Source organism: Acomys minous (assembly GCF_964271855.1).
Source record: "Acomys minous genome assembly, chromosome: 13".
Taxonomy (NCBI): domain Eukaryota; kingdom Metazoa; phylum Chordata; class Mammalia; order Rodentia; family Muridae; genus Acomys; species Acomys minous.
The window spans coordinates 25365861-25389038 of record NC_140495.1 but is presented as its reverse complement, the minus strand read 5'-3'; the positions used below and the strand labels follow the sequence as shown (position 1 = coordinate 25389038).

The window sequence follows — 23178 nt, the reverse complement described above, 5'->3', positions numbered from 1 at the left end:
TGTAAGGGCTCCCCTCTCTTCCTTTATGACTGACCCTTTGCCATTTGCTATATTTTATTTTAGCAACAGCATTTTTACTACCTTTTAATTCTTACTAAAAGAGATAATTAACTACAAAAAGCAGGGGGGTGGTGGCATGGATCTCTATACCCACATTCTTGGTTAAGCCTCCTCGGGCCAAGCTTTTGCTGGGCCCTCTGTCTGTGGTTCTGGTTCTCCTCCTCCTGCTGTCATCTCCTATGTGGCTCTGGAGAGGAGGCCTCTCAGATTTGCCTTGGTGGAGAGTCTGTTGCCTACCTCCAGCCAGCTCCTGACCCCAAGCAACAATGATTTGCCTATTTGTTTATGTCCCAGCCCCATTCCAGAGTCAGATCAGTGTGTCACACACTGAGTGAGCAAGCACTCAATAATTATCTATAAAACAACTGGTCACATGTAGGACCCAGAACACGAGCACACACACACTCACACATGCATGTGCATTCTGCAATTCTTGCTTCCCAACACCAGGAATCTGTTACTATTCTTATGGTTTGGCACACCTTGCCTATCTTTCATCCCCAAGCATCTGGTTAGCTGCTAAATGACAGGGTACCAGGCCTTAAAATGGGATGGATTCAAGACACCCTCAGTGCTTTGGGGGTGGGAGTGAGTATGTATATTTAAATTATTATAAATTACTTTAATGTTGGGATCTTCCTTGTATTCTTTGCCCTATTTAGTCTCCTTGTTTATTCTTAATAAATACCAGATGAAGTAACTCAAAATTTGTCTTCCCATGACATTTTCTATTGTTTCTGGGGAACAGAGGGGAATTCATTCTGTCCCTGATCAATGCCATAATTACTGGCTCCTCTGTCACACCGGCAGACCTCAGCATTACACTTAGGTCACACCTGTTAGCAGATTCTTCTAGGCACATCCCAGTACACCAGCAAGCCTCAGGCAGAGCTTCCTGCCCACCAGCCAGTCTTCTCTTAGGTCCACTGCCCTGCTTACTGCCAGTGAACAGAAGAGCTTGTACCCTCAGGTCAGGATTTGCCTGGCAAGTGATCCCCATGTCTACCCCACTTTGTGAAGTGTGGGGGCAAGAGCCTGTTCCAGAACACGTTCTCACTTGCCCTGTACCCCGATCCAACCCCTCAACTTGCTTGCTCCAGGCCTACCAAGTCCAGAGACAGAGTGAAGTCATGGGCACTATTTTCCTATTTGTCCAGTCTAATAACAATAAGGTTTGCCCCTTCCCATGTTTTAAAAGAAACCTGTTTCTCTTATGATTTCATGACGTGCTGGTCCATGACTGATTGCGAGGAACCCCAACCCTTCCCTGAAGATAACTTGAGGGTCTCTGCTTTAAACAGCACCCATCAAAACGAGTTCCTAAAACCACTTTTAAGGCATTTGGCTTCAGCTTTAGAGCATCGCAACTTTTTAAGCTGTACATCCGGGCCGCCTTTAGAGCCTACTAAATCTGCACCATGCTTTAGATGGCTCCCAAGGCCAACGTGTCTTCACTCCAGTTTTAGGGCCATCATCATTTCTTACCTGAACCAATTACTATGACAACCTCTTTACTTCTCTTTGTTCCTCCGTCCTATACTAGACACCATTATCCAACCACCACTTTCGACTTTTCTTCTGAGATGTCCTCTGTGACTAGAAAGCCTGGATTTTTCTTTCTCTTCAGAATTCACACTGCATGCAAGCCCCACCATTGCGCTTCTCAAAATTCTGTCCGTAGACTGCATGGGATGGTGGTTGGCTTTAGGATCACACCAAAACTAATGACTATTCCTCTCCTGACCTCAGAAGATTGCAATAGGAAGGTGTTTTGTTTTGTTTTCATATCTCATATAAATTTGTTCCTAAAGTGCTCTAGTGGGCATAAATAGGCTTGGAAAACCCAAGCCTGGATAATATTGGGCAAGATGTTCCATCATATCCATGAGCCTTGGCCACAGAGGAAGAGCTGAGGAAGATCTATACCTTGTGACTGAATTTACACTAAGGGGACTCTGTAGCCTGGACACCGGCACAGTGCAGTGGAACCGCATATCAACGGACCTCATAAGAGGATGCCCTTCCTTTCATAGAAACCACAGATGTAGGACAGGGTGCTTGTGATGTTCTGGAATATGCTTTCTACTGCCAGTAGGGCTGCATATCTCTGCCCCTATGGAGTTGGTGTTAAGGGACACAATTGTTTTTGACCAATAAAACAACAGTGGCTAAAAATAATTTAACAGGTTGTGGGTGTTACGAAAAAGCCCCAGGCCCCAGAATTCCTGGGTTAGAATGTAGGTGGAGAGTCATTCAGTTGCCGAGGAGGCATTGTTGCTTCAGTGTTGCTTTTAGATTTGGTCAAGACGGGTAATGAAAATGGAAGGACTTCCCAAAGTTGGAGCCAGGACTACCACAGAACAGTGCACAGAAGAGCTGCACCTAGAATTTCAAGTCAGGGCCCCTTCACGAGCCTTCCTTCCCCTTGACTAGGGAACTTTGCAGCCTTTGTCTGTAAGGTTGCATCAGTGCTGTAGAACACTGATGGACAGCTGTGGGCTTCCTTCATTCCCTTTCCTGAATGGGACTGTTCACACACTACCCTTCCCTAGGACTAGGTGCTACCTATTGTGTCTGTGTTTAGCAAATACCGTGTTCCTTTTGGACCATGGATCTCTAAACAGAAGTTCCCTTCTCTAGACCTTCCAGGCACCATGGTTCTGGGGTGGTGATCTGAGACACTTTTGAAGATCTCAGGGAGGACATAGACGTATTTTTATAGACACAGAGAAGAAGCCACTTGTGATGAAAGCGGGTCTGTAGAGACTGGACTTTCACCTGTGGCTTTGGGTTTGGTTTGTGGCTCGACCAGCAGAGTGTGGGTGGGTGGCACAGCCGACAGTTCTGTGCAGAGGCTCTGTGAGGCGATGTGTGTTTCTATTCACTTGGGCTGGTTTCTGCATCTGCCAAGAGAATCACGTGCACCAGACAGGCCACTGACCAGTAAAATCTCTAGAATGAGAAGATGCTCAGTAAAGTCCCCGGGGGACCTGGAGCCAACACCAAGTTTGAAAACAAGACTAAGTATCCTGGCTCCAGAAGGGACTGCTACAATGGGTTGACAGTGGGGTGGAGAGCATGCTGGTGGCAGGGGTACGAGTGGGGGTCAGTGAACTGGTGGAGCCATAGGGTCAAGACCCTACCTAACCCTAGCGGAAATGGATTCAGATCAAACTGGCTAAGAATTCCCATTGGTCTGTTAAGGAGGCAGTCTGGGGAGGCTGAATCAGCAGCACTGAAGAGGATGATGTGGTGTATCTGTGATTATTTAGTAACAAACTGCTGTGGGGGGTCTCTTATTCCATGGGTGGGCTCAGTTGCTTCTAGCTTATCTTGTGGCTGCTCTCCTGTAGTCTGGAGGAAAGAAGACTGGGGCTACAGCTTGTCTCTTTGCTGATATTGCCTCTCCCAAACTCCAAGGCTCCAAGGAGACAGATAAGGAGCCTCCTTGGGACCGTCCCTTGAGCTTTCTTCCCACCTGGCTCTGTTCTTGCCTCACGTATTGATTTTCAGTTATTCATAAATACAAATATATGCTGACTTGGAATCAGGCTGGGCCATTTATTACCACCTACCTTTTGGTTGCCTTGTCTGTCTATTGTGTGATTTTCTAATCATTCTCTCTCTCTCTCTCTCTCTCTCTCTCTCTCTCTCTCTCTCTCTCTCTCTCTCTCTCTCTCTGTGTGTGTGTGTGTGTGTGTGTGTCTGCTTGAGCATGGAAAGGTTAGGGGTCAACCTCAAATATCATTCCTTGTGGGCTGTTTTTGTTTGTTTTTTGAGACAGAGTCTCACGTTGGTTCTCACTAAGTATTTCAGAAAGGAATAGCAAGGACACATCACATTAGAAAAGGTGCCTGTGACTGCAGGAATCCCCTAGCCTGCTTGCTATGGTCAGACTTTCTTCATTTTATGCTTACTGCAGGCTCCTTTGCTTAGTCCAGTCCTGCAGGTGATGGATGGCATTCTGCTTGACTGGCTTTGTCATTCATCTTGTATGCCACCCCCACTCCACCCCCAGGACCCACACATCTGTGCACAGACCTTAGGTAGGTCCTGCAGTGTTCCATCCTGGCTCAGGCACCTGAGATACTGTACCCCAGTCCCAGCAGCCACTGGCCGTCCATGTGTTGCGCAAGGGAACCACTCTGGTCTGTACAGATCTGTCGTGCTGGGATGAGTGTTTCAGTTCTTCAATAGTGTGTACTCTTGTGAATATGGGTACCACTTCATTTCAGGCTATGATAGCCCTTTCCTTTATTTTTCTCTGATTCCATGCCTGTTGGAGGGCAAGCGCCTGAGCATCCAACCCTGAAGAGACTGTTCAGAAAGCAGGGCCTAGAGCTTTTCCCCTCTCCCCGGCCCTTTGTCTGAGCCACTCACCTCCACCTTCGTGCTTCTCCAATAGAAGCAGCTTGATGCTGAAGGGATGCAGGCAGTTCAGAGCATCCCCGGTGAGAGATACTTCTCCCAAAGGAGAAATCATTAACTCAGCCAACCAGGGTACTTTCTCATAGATTTATAGAGATGCTTCTCTCACATGCCCAATAAACATGAGCATTTTCCAGGCAAATTTCTTATCTTGGGAAAAATGTATTATTGGTGTAAGATGGAGCATATGTCCTCTGAGAATGTTTACTTTTATGTCTCTGAATTGCATTCACAATGGAAGAGAATGAGTTCTCATGCATGCCTCTTCAGTCCTTTTGAAAAGATGACTTAAGTATGTTTTGTCACATTCTAGCCATGGAAATTTCATTAGTTCATCAGTTGCACACAACTTCAAAACTTAATTTTACACAAACGAACTTTGGCTCTATGTGGTCCAAGAGCACGAGGCTTAATGTTTCACTGGACAGTATTCTCAAGTTAGAATGCAATTCTCATATCTTTGGAAGATGTGTGCCAAGTTTCAGTCTGCTGAATTTATGTAAACCCTGGGGTCCACATGTGAGGTGCTAGGGAATGCAGGTGCTGCGGGATGCAGGTGCTGAGGGATACAGCTGCTGGTGGATGCAGCTGCTGGGGGATGCCACTGCTGGGGGATGCAGCTGGTGGAGGATGGAGCTACTGAGGGATGTAGGCGCTGGGGGATGCAGGTGCTGAGGGATGCAGGTGCTAGGGGATGCAGGTGCTGGGGGATTTAGCTGCTGGGGGATGCAGGTGCTGGGGGATGCAGGTGCTAGGGGATGCAGGTGCTGGGGGATTTAGCTGCTGGGGGATGCAGGTGCTGGGGGATGCAGGTGCTAGGGGATGCAGGTGCTGGGGGATTTAGCTGCTGGGGGATGCAGGTGCTGGGAGATGCAGCTGCTGGGGGATGCAGTTCCTTCTCATGCCTGGGGGCAAGGCTGAGTCACGAGGAAACAGGAAACACTAAAAAGATGTTCAGTAACCTGTCTCAGGCTTCAAAGCCTTCTGACTTTAGGGTAGTCTATGCACTCCCGAGAAAGTAAGTAAGAGTTTAAAGACTGTAGAGCATTCCTCATGAATCTTCATGATTGCTTTGAAAAGAAAACTAGAGCCATGCCAGTGGCTAACAACCATCAGCCTACAGGACAGGGCCAAACACATCTACATATTCCTCTGTAAAGGAACATTATGCAGCTTGTGAGGTTTTATGTGAAATATATGTATGCCATGAAGTGAGAAAAAACATATGGTTTACACATGATGATACTATTACATTATTAGATTATGGGTATTTTATTATTATGATCACCATTATCATTAATATTTCATCTTGTGTGAACATGTTTATGATTGTGTAATTGTGTTTATATGTGGGTTTGTGTACATTGGTGTGTGTGTTTGTGTGTGTGTGTTTGTGAAAGAGGACTCAGGTGTGCCACATGCACATGGAGGTCAGAGGACTACCTCATGCCAGCCTTTGCATTTCACCTTGTCTGAGGTTTTGCTGCTCTGTCTTCCAGGCAGCTGGCCTGCAAGCTCCCAGAGGCTCTCTCATGTCTGCCTTCCATCTCCCTGCAGGAGCACTGGGGACTGCAGGCCTGTGCCCTACCACGTCCCAGGATACATGGGTTCTGGAGACTCAGGTCCTGTCTTCCCTCTTGCACAGCACATTCTTTCCCTACCGAGCCGTCTCTCTCCCCTGCCCAAATGCGGGAACAGTTTAGTTGGTTCTTATTCTACCTGCTGTGATTACTCAAGCCTCACAGCTGGGGGACAAGGCTCCTGCTCCTCACAGCCCTGGTTCTACCCATGTGAACCGAGCTGCTATGATTCAGGGATTCAGAGTCACAGGCCAGAGGTAGACACTGACACTGGGGACACGGAGGGTACCAAGGCTGTCATGGCATCTGTCCTGTGGCACAGGCCTTGGTACTAAAGCAAGACAAATAAAGCTTGTTTTAGTCTGTGCCTAATGCAAGTTAATTAGGTCATAGTGGGAACACTCCCCTAAGAGATTAAATGTTTTATTAAGGGACTAGCTTAGGGCTAGAGGGAACAAATCAGGGCTCAAAGGACTTAATCCATTACCAGGAGAGTGAGTTATTATATGATAGTATGACTCTACGCGTCTCTCACCCCAGCTTCCTCTGACATACTCTTATTTCACTTTCATCTCCCCACTGTGTTATGATACAGAATAAGGCCAACCTGATCCTGGCACCCTGATCTGGTACTTTCTCTATTCTAGAACTGTGTGCAAATATAAACCTTTTCTCTTTATAATTTATCTAGCCTCAGATAATCGAGTATGGCTACACAGTGTAGGCTAAGACAGGCAGGGAGAAGGGATCCTTCTTGCTGAGGCCTATTTTGCCTTTGGGGGGCCAGGAGAACTTGGTGATTACACCCACTGTCTCACAGACTCCTTCTGAAAAGGTCTGGGAGGTCTACTTTACCAGCTGTCTACATCAGAAGCCCCACTGAAAATGAATAGGCAACAACTTTTTTACAAAAATCTTCAACTACATTGTGGATATCTGTTCTCTTCTGTTCACAAAGCAAGCCTAGAGGGCCTTCCCCAGCCCCTCAGGGCACCTAGGTAACTTCACTCACCTTTAGAAGCTCAATTCTGGTGCTGTCTCTTGTGAGAAGAGACACACTGCTGGTCACCTCTCCTGGGCAGCTGGTCCCTGGGACAAGCATCCTTGACCTCACCTATCACACTCTGAATGCACTGGTCAGTGCCCTGGCCACACCCTGAATGCACTGGTCAGTGCCCTGACCACACCCCGAATGCACTGATTAGTACCCTGACCACTCTATATTAGAACAGTCTGACCACTCCCCTGCTCTCACCTCGCCACTGTAGCTCATGGTACCCAGGGTCTCATCATTGGCCAGGGATTAAGCAAGCTCTGGGGACATTTTTCTTGAGCTTTGAGATCTTTCTAATTGATCCAGGACCACGTCTGCAAGGCGGGGTGGCATCAGAGACCCTGTAGCTCACATCAGTGCAAATCCACAGTTCTCCCTTTCTACCAAGAGCCCATGTGGTAGATATGGGGAGACACGGGCCTTATTCTCTACCTGTTTCAGTTGAAAACAGTATTGGAAGAGGAGGGGTTGCCTGCTGGTTGGGTCATGTTCATCAGAAATGAACCTGAGGCTGGCTGGCATACAGATAACATGGTGCCAAAGCTGGCTGGGCTATCTACTTGAGAGCAGAGAGAACGGAGGGCAGTGAGGAAGCAGAGGTCCCTTGCTGGGTGTGTTATGCAAGCCATCAGTGCATATGTTGCCCATCTGGGGAAGGCACTGGCTCATTTCACTCAAAGACACTTAAGGCTGAGATATCCAAGGCTGCACAGCCAGCAAGCTACACCAACAGGCTGGCCAGACTCCCCGGACACATCACTGGCTTCTGTTCTTTCTCTGCCTTCGTGCCTATTACTACCTGCCACTCACACTTGTTCCTTGTGACAGCCTCCCCTTGAGGCCTTGGTATTAGACTCGTTTTGCAGACACCACCTTTGAGGGCCCAGGGAGGTGAACTGTCCCTGTCCAATGTTCTGGAGTCCAAGGTGTGGTAGGCCCTGAACTTGAAGCCAGACTTTTCTGACCCAAGAGGCAGCACTCTAATTCTACTCCTGCTAATTTCCTATGGGGTGCCGTCTCGTGGACTACAGATGTGAAAGAACTCGGTGGCAACCACTCCGTAGCTCAGCCAGGTCCACAGGGCACGGGGATTCTAATGAGGGATCTCATTGGTCCCCTCCTCTAGTCATGGTTTCTCCTCTCACACAGGTGTCCTTGTCCAAGCCCTTTTCTCTTTGTTTGTTCCCAAGAGGTCACTTAAGAAGGCTGATCGATATCTGTGCCCGCATCTCTGAGTGAAGGCAGGTCCCAGTGGTGGCCTTGTATGAAGGAGTGACACTTCCTCCCTCCCGCCATCCTGGAGGCCACGGCCTTTCCTCAGAGCTGCCTTGTGCAATGATACCATGGGATGGTTTGGAGCGCAGAGTCCTTTGTGCAGCTCTGCTGCAGTACTCTAAAGGAAACTGTGCCCTCTGTATTTGCTTTGGAAGCATCAGAGATGGCCAGGCTGGGGAGCCTAGTGTCCACACACAGATGGCCACTGGCCTGGATAGCATGAACCCTGTGGAAAATCTTAACCTTGGCGTCTTCATCTATTAAATGTGTAAGCAGCTTTCAGGGTGTGTTAAAGAGCCCATGGGCCCTTAGCTGACACTTGGCAAATGGCGATTGCTCAAACAGCAGTAACTGTTGTTACAGTCTTTAATACTGTGTGGGTGGTGGCCATCCACCTCTCCCCCCAGAGCTGGCCCATTTCTTCCTAGCACGGGGTGGTGGTGGGGAGACAGGTGGAAGATGGCTGGAGTATGCTACTTTGATCCAGCAGGTCTTTAAGCACATTAGGACGCCACCGAGTAGGTAAATCAGCATCCCTTACAGAGTCATTTGTTGTACCTTAATGATCGGCTATGTCAGAGATGTCAAAACAGGTCGTTATTCACAGAGGAGTGCCCCATGAGGCCTGCAGCCAGAGCAAGCTGCTTGCCTGGCAGCTCTCAGCAAAGGCAAAGCTCGGGGGTCACCGTGTGGCAGCCAGCAGCTCTCAGGCCTTAGTGATAGCTTTGCTAGTTATCTGGGCTAAAATGACCCATTGTGGTTTTAAAAAACCGGAGCAAAGGGAACTCAGATAAAAGAGCTGCCGTATGCTGAGCCTGTTGTGTGGTTCTGTTCAAGGCCCTACGGGAGTAACCTTCCCAGTACAGAGTAGTGGCAGCTAAGCTGCGACTGGGACCACTGTTGTTTTCCCACTGTCTCCCTTTGGTTCTAGTCTTCAGCACCGACATGTGTGGCTTAATCCACAGTCTTGGTGTAGTCTATGGATCACTTATTTCCCCAGTTTTAATCAAAGCATTGTTCACACAGTGATTTTAAATTTTGCAACATTATTTCTACATAGAAATCTCTTTTGGTCCTAAAAAAAAAATAGTTTGGCCAAGAATTACGATTCATAATTTATTGTTGAGGAAACCAAATCTAGGTCAGAGAAATGGCTGAAATAAATCCTGTGGCCAGACGGGAGTGGAGCTAATCTCTGAGTCCAGTCCACACTCCATGCTTAGCCCGGTAATCAATGGCTTGTGCTTGACCCCCAAACCCCTGCACCTTCCAGGGCCCGGGGGCTTTTCCATGTGCGGATTAGGGAACACTGTTTGGGAAAGAGAGAACAGGGGTGCGATCAGAGGAAGATGGTAGAAAGACTGAAGGTCAGACAGAGATGAACAGAGAATAGGGCCAAGAGGAAAGAGAGACTATGGGCCCAGAGGGCAGAGTGAAGGAGGCTGAGGAAGCCTGGGGGCAGAGGGGACAGAAACTGGGGCTACAGGGTAAAGAAACTGGTCCCCTAAAGATGATGCTCAAATAAGCCAGGTGCCACCTTGCTGAATGGACAGGAAGACAGGGAATTTGCATGTGCATTTTCTTTGAGGGGAAGGTGACATCTTCTTGTCCCGCTATAAAGGGCCACAGTAAGGGCCAGCATCTTTGTGTTTGAAGCTTACTCTCCAAGTTCCGGGTTCACTCTGCATCCTCTGGCCTGTGAGATACCCGGAGGCAACTTTTGGTTTGGGCAGAGGGCATCTGAGAGATGCGCCTTCTGCAAGCATGGGTTTGCTTCTTAATGAGCTGCTAGAGCAGCTTCAAGAAGAAATGGCGAGTTGGGCGGGGCAGAGGGAGGAGCCAGACTTACTGCAGTGGCAGTGGGCACTTCATGGGTGCTTTATTGGGCATCATTCTGTTGAATTCTGGCTACCTTCCCACATGAGTCTCACCATCTTTGTAGAGCAACTGAGAAGGTAACAGGTTGCCCAGGAATGCCCGGGGTCACATCTATCTTCTAAGCTTTCTTAAAAAAACAGCCTTTGTAAAGCCTATAATATCCCCTGCCCTTGGGAATTCCCAACCTCTTCTCCCAGCCTCCTTCATGGCCTCTCTGTACTTCACCATATTTTTGGATTGATAACTAGAAATTTGAATCCCATCCTTGCTGTTTAACAGCTGTGAGGTTGGAGGAAACCCCTCAGTCTCTCTTTAGCCCAATTTCCTATCTGTAAGTCGGACTAGAACTGCTTATATCACAGGGTCATGCCTGTCCTCTCTGTGGTGATGCTACAGCTGTCTTATTTATGAACTTTTGCCTTTGTACAAATATGCCCATCTGGTGTCCTGGTCTTTCTAGACTGTGCTAGATAATACAGTAAAACATTTCCTCCTGAAGTGACAGCGAACAATAAGAGCTTGGTGAAGGGGTCAGGAAGCTTTATTCCCCCTCACACACCGTGGGCTAGAACGTGAATATTTAGATTTTGAGGGGCACATGGCCTCTGTCACCAGTTCTACTGTTTCAGGGCATCCATATGCAATGTGCAAGGAATGGAGCTACGTCCCAGTGACCCTCCTGACACCAAGACTTGAATTACTTACAATGCCCATATGCTATAAAATAGTATTCTTTTGACTCTTTGGTAACCATTTAAAATATAAAAATACATTATTTTAGCTCATGGTTCCACAAAAACAAGTGGTTCCCCAGATTTACCTATGGGCTAGAGTTTCTGAACCTTGGCCTAATCCATTAGTACTGAAGGTGGTATTTGCATCTTAAGAGGGGATTATTTCTTTAAAAAGAGTCAGCAGCATCATGGGACATTTCATATAGCCAGCATACAGCAAAGGAGAAGCAGGAGTGGGGGTGGGGGGTGGGGGAGGGAGCATTCCTCTATTCCATGCTATTGCCAGAGCCTTGCGTATCAACAGCATAACATCACCGGCCACTTCTCTAACAGATGGAGCTCCACCTTCTCCGCCCTGAGCAGGTTCCATACACCGATCTGCACATCTCACTGGGCCCATCACCTTCCATTTGGAACCAATTTCCTTCAGAGAATAAAATCTAAACCAGTTCTTCAGTATAAATCTGACTTTTGAAAGGGGTAGAGATGAAGCCAGCTGGCCCCTTGCTGGGCTTTCTTCTCCCGTGTTTGGACCCCTGGGTGAAACTCTAGCAACAAATGCTTGGCAGGAGTTTAAGGCATGTTATCCTTGACAAGGCCTCAGACATACCCAGTTGCAACTTTGACCCCCCAGGTATAGAGCCTTCAGATAAGACTATAAATTGAATCTCTTTTCCTTTAAATTGGTTTTGGGATAAACACTTGGTGTTAGTAAAGTGCACTCAGAAATAATTATTCCTTTTAGCTGGTCCCTGTTCACTCACTCTTTACCTTGGTGGTGAGGAAAGCCTGCTGCCCTGAGATCCGTGCTAAGATTACAGATGTAGGAAAGTCTCTGGGGCTTCTCCTTGACCTCCAAATAACAACAACATCTTTATTCTATGGCCTCAGCCCCTTTGGTCAGCCTAGTCTTCCTCCTCTGTGCCTGGCCACACTGTGGTCCCTCCCACTTTCCTAGTACCTCCTTGGGGCTATAACCTATAACTTTCTCTTCTGTACTCAAAGCCATCTATTGATCTAGATTTGATCTGGGCATGGCTTCCCCAGGGCCCCTGCCTGGTTCAAGTTCAGCATCTCTTTTGCATGTCCACAGGTCCCTACACCTTGCCCTTCATCCTCAGCACACCAGTGTTCCCGCTGCAGGAGTTCTGCTAGGTCAAATCTAGATTAAGTCTCTTTAGCACAGAGAAGGCCTCTTTCATAAGGGAACTGTTTGGTGGTCAGGGAAATACACTTAAGAACATCTCCTGCATCATGATGTGTAAGCAACCTTCAGATCTCTCTTATGAGGTGGCTAGGATAGGAGAGTTAATACCAGCCAACAACTTCTCTGCCACTAGCTTTTCAAAACAAATGTTACAGCCATATTCTGGTGGCCTTGATGACATCTCGATCCTCTTATTAAAAATGAAGTCTATCTATCTGCAGTACTCGGACCTGCCCCGGTCTTGTGTAGTCTCCATCAACATTTGATCCAGGCCTCTGGCTAATTTGTGGTGATCCCCAAACGATGTCATACTTCCTTCCTCTCGAAAGGCTGCCTGGTGAAACAGTGGAATGTCTGGGGTGATTTGATGCACCTGCAGATCATCCAGATCCCGGAGAACACAGGGGCAGCATCCAAGGGCACGGCTGCACCTCTCTTCTTTTCATCTGACTAAGATGCATCAGTGTGAAGGTTTGAGGAAAACGTGTTGTTCGGGCCCATGGAGAAACTTGCAGTGAAGTGAACTGTTGAGTGAGGCATGCCTAACGTCTTGGAGTCCTCTGCTCAGGGATGAGGGGCTTTCTCGGGGACTGGAGAGCTGACTCTGCAGTCTGGGAAGGCCAGATTCACTTGTCTGGTTGTCTGGTCAGTTACACGACCAGAGAAGACATAGTGAAGGCCACCACCAACAGGAAGGACCGTCTGCAGTGCTGCCTTTTGCAACGTATTATCTTGTATGATGGACAAGTGAAGTAGTGGGGTTTGTGTCTCACTTGGCAGGACCGGGTAGCAATTATACATGTACATGTTATGAAAGACAATGCTGTCAGTCTGAAAACACAGAGTGACCAGGGGAGCGAAAAGGAGCATAAGTAAAAGCATGCTGAAGGACAGCGTTCCTCCAAAGAGCAGACAAAATGAAACTAAATGCATTAAACCTCCAGACCAACAACTAAATGGGAAATGAGCCTTTAAGGGACTGGTTAATGCCTCTGTGAGGGGTCCATGAGGTCACACGGCTCAGTTCCATCCCTATTTGGGAGCACTGCTCTTACTGCCTCCACCCTCCTCCGATGGCCTCCACTCTACCTCTTGAATTCTCTCACTCATGAGTGGGTATTTGTTCAGACCTGCACAGCTTAGGTACTGGCCTAACTGGGGTGACGGGGAATGAAGAAATGACAGACATACAAAAAGCTGAGAGTGGGGGACATGCACTGTAATGGAGACACACCAGCGGTAGCTGCCAGAGACTCACTGTGTTTATTTTATGCATCTGTATCGAGGAGGAGGTGGGTTTATTGTATCCAGCTGAACAAAGAGGCGGGTTTCCGCTATTCTCTGTGGGGTGCAGTGTGTGTGTGGGTGTTGTCTCTTGTAGTGGAGCAGCCTCAGGCTATAAATATTGGGGAAGAGGGAGCCACTGTTGACACTTCCTACATACATTGTCAACATTTGCACGTGGGCCAGGGCACAGAGGAAGGCTCTGCCTTTTCCCTGAGCCTGAGCAGGGGAAGATTTTGCCATTCCTGTGGGTCTGAGGTATTGGGGTCCTCAATACGGCCATGCTCGTATCAACAACACACATTGACTCAGGAGTAATCTGCTCCCCACAGGTGTGGATCCTGCGATACACCCTCATAGAGCACCCAGGCCAGCTGACAACAACCAGAGGGAAATGACACACCGAGATGACTGCCATCCGTACATCTTGCAGGAGAGGTAAGATACCAGCCCACCCCTGTCCTGGGTTGAGCTGTGTGTGCCCCTCTTTGCTGGTTCACGATATGTATGGTCCTTCATCCCCACAACTGGGTGTGCCTCAGAACACATTAGCTCTTGAACAGTTGATCAAAACACAAAGGCAGTTTATGCTTCTTCCCTGACCCCACCGTGAAAGAGATTGTTCCCGCCAGTAAAGTCGGCTGACCTCCCACAGTGTGACTTGCCCCCTTTTCACTTGTCTGTGTTACTGCCTTGGAGTCAATCTCAAGAATGAGAGGGGTAAGCACGCCTGGTCTCATGCTTTGCATGCAAATCTCTCCTTCCTCCTCTTCCTGCCAGTGAGATCTCTGGGAAGCACACCCCCCCCTATCTGGGGGTGAAGCTAGCAAGTAAGTTTTTAGACTCTGTGTATGTGATAGAAAGTTCAATGTCAGAAGCTGTGCCAAGTACAGCTCTGCCCTCAAGGAGCTCATGTGCTTTCTGAGAAGATAAGACCAACCTACAGAAAAAAAGATAGGAGCTGGGAAGCCATAGTCTGAGGAGACCACACCTTGGCTGAGGTGTGGAATAAGGCTGGTGGCAGAGCTAGTGTCTTATACACCTTATACACGGGTAAAGCCAAAGGCAGAGCAAGGGAATGTGGAAGGATTACACAATCTCTCTCTCTCTCTCTCTCTCTCTCTCTCTCTCTCTCTCTCTCTCTCTCTCTCTCTTTCTCACACACACACACACACACACACACACACACACACACCACATCCCACTTGTGGACCTCTTCAGGGGCCACTGCTCTGAACCATCATTGGTGTCTGGGGAGGCTCCACCCATGAGCAGGTCCCCTTGCTTGGCTGTGACAGCTCCCTGGGAGCAGCTGGCTGCTAGAAAGGCTCAGCAGGGTGCAGATTGGGAGTGCTCCCAGGGAGGCAGGGTCCCTGAACATGATGGATAGCTTTCACTGAGCTGCAGTCCCCTCCTGCCTGCGGGGAAATGGCTTAGAACAGATACAAGACTTCAGACTGCCAAGCTGTGTTTGCTCCTCAAGCTGCCAGTAGGAAGTGAGCTGGGGGAGGGCCCTGTGCTCTCCTAGGGGACTACCAGGAATCTGACTGGGCACATGCATGTGACTCATGACTCCTTGTCGGGTCTGAGGGGTTGAGGCTCACTGAGGCTCCTCACCCTGACTTCAAGATCTTAGCCATCTACCTCACCGTACCTCTGACCTCCGCAATCGTGCCTTCTCCATTTCCCAATCATATGTTTCTGAAAGCTAGGCTACTCTTCTCCCTCAAAGACATGGCCTTTCTGGGCTCTTCTCCCATATACAAGATGCAGTATTGCACCTCCAGGTATTACGCTCCAGGTAAAATCTAACTTTTCTGCCTCTCACCATGAGGTGGCCTGCCTTGTCTACAGGTGGCAGAGAAACTAGCAAGATATGGTTCACTCTAGGTGGCCCTGCAAGGCTGGGAGAATGAACCAGGCAAGAAAGACAGATCCAGGATCACCTGAGTGCAGTTCTTCCCTGGAGAAAGATGTCCATACAGATTAGATAGGGCCTGTGCCCTTGATGGAGGGTAGAAGAGAGAATGGGGTGGGAGGGGCCAGAGGTGAGAGGTCCTTCCACATCTGGGACCAGGATATTAGGTTGGCAAGAGGAGTGTCCTCTTGAGAGAGAGAGAGAGAGAGAGAGAGAGAGAGAGAGAGAGAGAGAGAGAGAGAGAGACAGACAGACAGACAGACAGAGACAGAGAGACAGAGAGAGACAGAGAGAGACAGACACAGAGACAGACACAGAGACAGACACAGAGACACAGAGAGACAGAGACAGAGACATGACAGAAAGGTACAGTGACCCCTCCTGCCCACAACAGATAGCCTAGAGAGGCCAGCTATGAGCTGAAAGGCTGCTGGGGGAGTAGGTTAAAGAGGGATCTGGTGGAGTTATTAGCTGGAGGGACAGGCTCTCAATATAGAAACTGTGGCAGCCTCTGCCACCACACGTGACCAGCTCAGGCAAGGAGCCACCCGGAAGCAGCTGACTTTAGTATCACACATGTGTAAACTGTTGCCTGCCATGACGAACTAACTGATGCAAGGAACTGATTCTTTGTTCTAGGAAAGAAGCATTAAAACAACAACAGTAACAACCACCACCACCACCACCACCACAACAACAAATGAGTTCTCACTGCCCATTCATTAATCCTCTTAAGGTAGGGAGGGTCTACCTTATGTTTGAGCCTCTTCTGGTGCTGGAAACAGCACAGACAGCTGGCTCCGCCCTGGCTGCCCAACATCACTTATAGGCAGTCTCGGCAACATTACACATCACAGGGTAGGTGCCTCAAACACCCTTCACACACAAAATTAAGCACGCTGACAAGCTTTCTTCTTCTTCTTTTTTTTAACATACACTTAACATTAAATTTGCATAGATTTAACAAGTACAAAACTCTATAAATAATGTTTAAATATAGGCATGAACACTTACTCCAAAGTCTGTAGGTGCCTCATTTGTCAGAGTCAGAAAGTACTGGGATCCTTTTTTTTTTTTTAAGACACAACCTCATGCTTTGCTTTTCCCACTTAAAAGCCTCACTGTGATCATGCTCCGTGCTTACAAAGCATGATGTTGTTTTGTTTGTTTTATCCCCTGCTCCTGGGCTTTCTTTTGAAAGGCCAGGCTTTTGCTGATAATCTTTACAAGTTAAAATAAAACACAGTGACCTCTTAGTCGGGTATTGGCTCCTTCATTCATTCATTCACGCACTCACTCATTCATTCATTCATTGGTCATTCCTTAAGCAGCTTCCATGAGGGCCAGGCACTGTGCTACGCCTGAGAAATACAATAGTCATAGTAAAGCAGGAAGAGCCCTGCCTCCCACATCCTAGCGAACTACACCCACCTGAGCTCAGGCTTCATACACAGAGAAAACAGTTTCCTATTCCAGGCTGGCTTGCTCTGCTCTCTTGTCCTTTCTTTCATCACTGGATCACGTGTGTGTGTGTGTGTGTGTGTGTGTGTGTGTGTGTGTGTGTGTGTGTGTGTGTTTGTGTGTGTGTGTGTGTGTGTGTGTACTTTTTTTTGAGACAGAGTTTTGCTCTGTAACCCAGGCTGGCCTCAACTTCATGTGCCTCTAGACTTGGCTAGCATGGCTCTCTTTCTCTATTGCTATTGCTTGATTCTAAGCTGATTTATCCAAGGTACTCTACTTTTACACACACACACACACACACACACACATACACACACACACACACACACACACACACCATTTGTGGCTCTCACGATCATTTTATCTTCTGTCTACTTAGTTCAAGTCCACACAGTTCCAGATCTCTCTCACGGAGATGAGCTTCTGAGTTCCCAGCTCTCTCCTTTACATTTATGGGAGCTCAGGTTGTGCTGCGGGAAAGCTCACAGAGAGCTGCCTTTTGAGCAGAGCGAGTCCATCTCCTGCCTCAGCCATAGGTGTTTTTGCATTATGAATGACCAGTCCAGCTGTGGTGGGTTGTACTAAGCATGAGTGGCTGACACTACAGGGTGGCTTGGCATCAGTGTGCTCGACAGAGACATGAGTGACTAAAAGAGAGGGGGTGAATGATGAGGCCAGAAGCTTAAAGACACATCATTAAAAGGCAGTAAGCAGAAGCCAGAAGAGGAGTGACCTTGCAGAGCACCATGGGATATGAGGAAGTAAGACTGAGCAATAGCATTTCCAACACATGCAGAAGAAACAGAGCAGTCGGCACCAAACCTGAGACACACAGATAACACTAAGCATCCCTCTTTGGATTGCCACACAGGCTGATGTCACTTAGAGTGGTGGTTATTGTTCTAAAGACCACTCAGCTCTCTGTAAGAGCCACTCCCCTCGGTCAGTCATCTAGGGGTGACTGACTGGAACATGTGTTGTCTTTGCTTCCTGAAAGATCTAAACTGACCCAACGTGAAGCTTCCGCGAGCGTCACTGTCCTTCCTTCCCTGCAGCAGCTTTCAGAAACCCCCTCCCCCTGAGGCTCAATCCTTCTCTCCCACCCCCATGCAATATGCATGCATAAGGGCCATGCAGACATTGCCTAGGTGCTGAGCAGGGATGCAGAACTTGAAGCACATCAGTTAGGCTCAGAACTCTTGGGTAGGTCAACAGACCCTAACAATCTCTCCTAGGCCTTGAAACGTGATGAAATCTGAGTGAGGGAGAACTGTGGCTAGAGTAGATGGCCTCTGACCTTCTCAACTGAAACATGGAGGTTATACACACGGAAGGGTTTTGGGGAAACACACACTACTATTTCCTGCAGGGAAAACAGCTATAGTCTAAAAACTTCCTTTAGACACGGGGCTATGAGATTTGGGGCACACGGTGCCGGAGCTCGAATGGCCTTCACATAGTAGAACTGAGACACCGAGGCTCACCTTGCCAGCCAGGCTTGCACACTGGCTTCACGTCCACCTGCACTAGGGTGTCCTGAGCAGCGGGCTTCTGTCCACAGTCATAAGCAGTTACCAGGATCTCGTACTGGCGTTGCTTGTCATAGCTCAGCTTCTCAGTGTTCCGGATGTTGCCTGAAGAACAAGGATGCGCACAATCGTGTCTGACCACATGGAGTAGGCTTCACTTATTCCAAACCGCTTTCCCATCCCATCAACCTTCAGAGGGATTGAAATGACCACCCTCCCCTGCACCGTCTTCCCTCAACAAGAGGCTCCTTTGCTTTGGTGGTGGGTTCTAGGGGACCACTGGATGGAGCCATCTCTTTGTGTAATGGGCCTGTCAGAGAATTCCAAGCCACATGTGGAATCGACCTGGTCTGTGAATCTACATCTAAGTAGTGGGTTGCCAGGAAACTGCCCTGAAAGTGCACACATGTTCCTCGATGCGGGGCCCAGAGTGTCCATCCACCACGAAGTTTCTGGGAAAGAGACGGAACCCAGACAACATCCTGGCACAGAATTTTTATCATCTGGGCTTGTCGCCAGGAATGCTCACTGCCTCTTCTCACATTATTTTGCTACCAAATAGGAAGTAAAATCAATAAGAAAATGTGTGACCTCCCTTCTGAAAGCTGCACAGAATAACAGATTCCTCGCCCCGAGGAAGGAGACATTTTTCTTTTCCAAGAGAGACCAAACAATGTATTCACAGCCGTTTGTGTGTGTTTGCCCAGAGGAATTCAATATTATGATCAGAAATAAATATTTGGTCACTAATGAGCAAAACTTAGACTAGCTGGTTTCTTGATGGAATGCTAGTTTGTTCCAAAGGAAAAAAATGAATAAAGACCCAAACTCAATGCTCTTAAGTGCTTAGTGTTAAGAGATTAACACCTCCAACTTCTGGGAATCATTTCCTTCCTATATTCTCTCTCTCTCTCTCTCTCTCTCTCTCTCTCTCTCTCTCTCTCTCTCTCTCTCTTCCCCCCCCCTTTGATGCTGGCATTGACTGTAAATGTGAACTCAGATACTATCTCTTACCTCAGAGTGAAATTATGAAAACAAAATCAAGAAAACAAATCAACAAACATAGAATGTATGATTACAACACCTATGTTGTATTTCCTTACCACTAATAGAAACCTATGTAAATACGCTTTCTTCATTTCAACAGTTAAATATTATCCACCCAAAGTGGGACAGTATCCTACAACCAGAATGTCTTAGAAAAATCAAACTTTGCTCTAAAGACTGGGGAAGCTGATTCGGCAAGCACATCTGCCAGCATAGCCTGGAGGGGAAGTGGAGGCTGGTCAACGGCAGAGAAATACAAAGGCACCTTTGCTGTGTGCTCTCAACCATTTATGAAACACAACTGCATCTATGCATGTGGGAGTGTATTTTCTGAGTAAAAATGGGCTTGCTATGTTTCTGTATGTCTGTCTGATGTGTGGAACCCCTTGTACTTTCCTCCACATGTTGGTTTTACTCTGAAGGCTTGCACAGGTCTGGGATGGCTCCTAGGGTTGGTAGCACTCCCTATGACAACGGTGACCCCTTTGGGGACCGACTGACCCTTTCACAAGAGTTGCCTAAGATCATTGGAAAACACAGATATTTACATAATGATTCATAATAGTAGCAAAATTATAGTTATGAAGCAGCAACAAGATCATTTTATGGTTGGGGGTCACCACAACATGAGAAACTACATTAAAAAGTTGAAGCATTAGGAAGGTTGAGAACCACTTTACAAACTGCTCTGTGGCTGCCTTCAAGGACTCTGCCAAGTGGAAGCACCTTACACTCATCACAAGGAATGTTTCCTCAGCACTGGATTGAGTTTTGAACGGAAGCCTTAACTTTCTCTTTCTTCAGAGTGTAACTGTTCCAGAAAGGTGCACCACTTAAAAACAGGAAGGCTCGGGGTTGACAGTCGCGTAGCACTGAGGAGACAAAGCGCTATTGATTGGAGCAGAAGAATAAACACACAAACTGAATCTTTAGCTCAATTTGTTGCAGCTCTACTTCCGGAACAAGTCTTAATGAAACTGTCTGGGAGACTAATTTACTTTCTCCACCACCACCACCAACTCCATGCACGTGCAAATGAGCTTCAAAGCAAAGAGCTTGAAACATTAGGTCACAAATGAGAGAATAATAATGCGGCCCATTGTTGCATGGGAGAGGGTTGTTTGGGGAGAAGACACACATTTAAAATGCTCTGAAAGCTCAGAAAGAGACCAGCCATCTGTGTGTCTGTTGCAAACGTCTCTCTCTCTCTCTCTCTCTCTCTCTCTCTCTCTCTCTCTCTCTCTCTCTCTCTCTCTCAGTGAGCTCCTACTGCTGGCTGCTTACTGGAGCTGGGCCACAATAAACTCAGGTGTAGGCCTTCCCGACCTTCGTCTGTTTATTAAAGTCTAAAGGAATTTGGAAGGTAGCTCTTAATGCCCAATCAGAACTTACCTTAGTTTTTAAAAAATTTATTCTTGTTACATCTCAATGGTTATCCCATCCCTTGTATCCTCCCATTCTTCCCTCCCTCCCATTTTCCCCTTATTCCCCTCCCCTATGACTGTGACTGAGGGGGATTACCTCCCCTTGTATATGCTCATAGGGTATCAAGTCTCTTCTTGGTAACCTGTTGTCCTTCCTCTGAGTGCCACCAGGTCTCCCCCTCCAGGGGACATGGTCAAAGGTGAGGCACCAGAGTATGTGAGAAAGTAATATCCCACTCTCCACTCTACTGTGGAGAGTCTTCTGTCCATTGGCTAGATCTGCGTAGGGGTTTAAAGTTTACCGCCTGTATTGTCCTTGGCTGGTGCCTTAGTTTGAGCGGGACCCCTGGGCCCAAATCTGCCTATCATAATGTTCTACTTGTAGGTTTCTAGGACCCTCTGGATCCTTCTACTTTGCCATTCTCCCATGCTTCTCTCATCTAGAGTCCCAATAGGATGTCCTCCCCTCTGTCCCAGTTTCCTGGTAAGTGAAGGCTTTTGTGGGACATGCCCCTTGGGCTAATATGCAGATATAAGTGAGTATATACCATTTGATCTTTCTGCTTCTGGGTTAACTCACTCATTATGATCATTTCTAGCTTAAGTTTTTATTTTACTTTCAAAAACAAAAATTAAATGTAGGAGAGGAGGGCGAAGTCAGCACACTGATATTCACCCTCTGGCAGGTGGAATTTAAGTTGGGGCCACCCTTCTGGAAATGTGCCTGGTGATCTGTGGCGGGTCCCTGTGAAGTTGCCCAGACCTTTTCAGATGCAATTCCTCATCTAAAACTTGATTCCAGGAAAATGGTACAGGACAACCAACTGAGATATGTGTGATTCCTGTGCAGCTAGGCGTTGTCTTCCAGCAAGTGCCTTGTTGCGTTAATTTACTCAGATAGTTAAATCCCATTTTATTGGTAAGGATTTGAGACAAGGCTGGACTAAGTTGTCAAGGACTCTTATCCCTGTTCTCCCCAGATGAGACATGAAAGGTGAGTGTGACAGCATGTGTGTGCTTCCCTCAGATGTATAAGGTACAATTGACAAACACTTGCATTGTCAGTCACTGTGGCACATATCTGATAGGAAAAATTGAAGAAGGGGAAACGATGTGTTTTGAGTCTTGGTTTCAGAGGTTTTAGTGCACGGTCAGTTGACTCCATTACTTTTGGACCCAAGATGAGGCCAACTGTCAACAGTGAAGAGCATTTGGTGGGCAAAGATGCTTGCTTCATAGCAGCCAGGAATCAGAGAAAGAGAGGTTAAGGAGTATGGACATGACCTACCCTTCAAAGGCACAATCCCAGTGACCCACTTCTTTCAACTGGGCCCCCTCTCAGTTCCCACACCCTCCCAACAAAGCCACTAGAAGGCTCATCTACGGCTGAGGCCAGAGTCTTCCTGACTCACTCATCTGTCAGGGATTGGGTTCACTAGCTGGAGATGAAGTCTTAATATAGAAACCCTTTGGGTGCCTGTTTATATCTGTATCATAGCATATTGTGTACAGTATGACAGCTTGATATAATTGTAGACCTTGAAATGACTCTCATAGTCAAGACTTTAATATCTGATATATGTATACCTCACATAGTTATCTGTATGTGCTTCAGAATACTTGAGATCTATATTCAGCAAAATTCAAATTATAATGCATATAATACATAGCAACAATGGTTGCCATGCTGATTCCCCTTACACGTGAATGCTGATACACTCTGATGGCTCTCCTTTTCCCCAGCCTTCAATCCCTAGTGAACACTATTCTACTCTCTCTGTTACTGTGAATTCAACTTTTTTCTAGCTTCACATATACTTGACATCATAAAATATTTGTTATCCTCTCTTGCTTATTTCACAAACATGATGACCTTTAGGTTATCCAACTTGTTGAAGATGAACCATTTTCCTCTATTTAAGATTCAATAATTTTACAATGTGCATATTTGTATAGCTCACTCATGTGTCTGTGTGAGTGCGTGTGTGTGTGAGCGCATGTATGCACATCTCTTTCATTTTCATCTGTCTACATATACTTTAGGGTTCTGTGTCTTAGCTACTGCAAATTATGTTGCAATAATTTAGGGAAGTGAATTTTCCCCTCAAAAAAGCAACTTTATTTCCAAGAACTGGCAGTGTTAGACTATATAGTAATTCTATTTTTAATTTTTGTTTTCTATAATGAATGGCTATACAAATTTATATCCCAACCAACAATTTACAAGGGCTTCCTTATCCTAAACTACCGTATAACATTTTTGATATGAATCTCTCGGCTTTTTGATCAATGCAATCGT

The 23178-nt window shown here is 47.1% G+C and overlaps 1 protein-coding gene across 2 annotated transcripts in view; it reads right to left on the bottom strand.

Moving 5' to 3' along the window:
- The window catches only part of CLSTN2 (calsyntenin 2), a 591071-nt gene that overhangs the window by 109782 nt on the left and 458111 nt on the right, over window positions 1–23178 (bottom strand). For both annotated transcript variants that reach the window (XM_084751748.1, XM_084751747.1), the window contains exon 5: window positions 18364–18513. In XM_084751748.1, the coding sequence (XP_084607874.1) occupies window positions 18364–18513 (150 nt within the window). The remainder of the gene's footprint in view (window positions 1–18363; window positions 18514–23178) is intronic.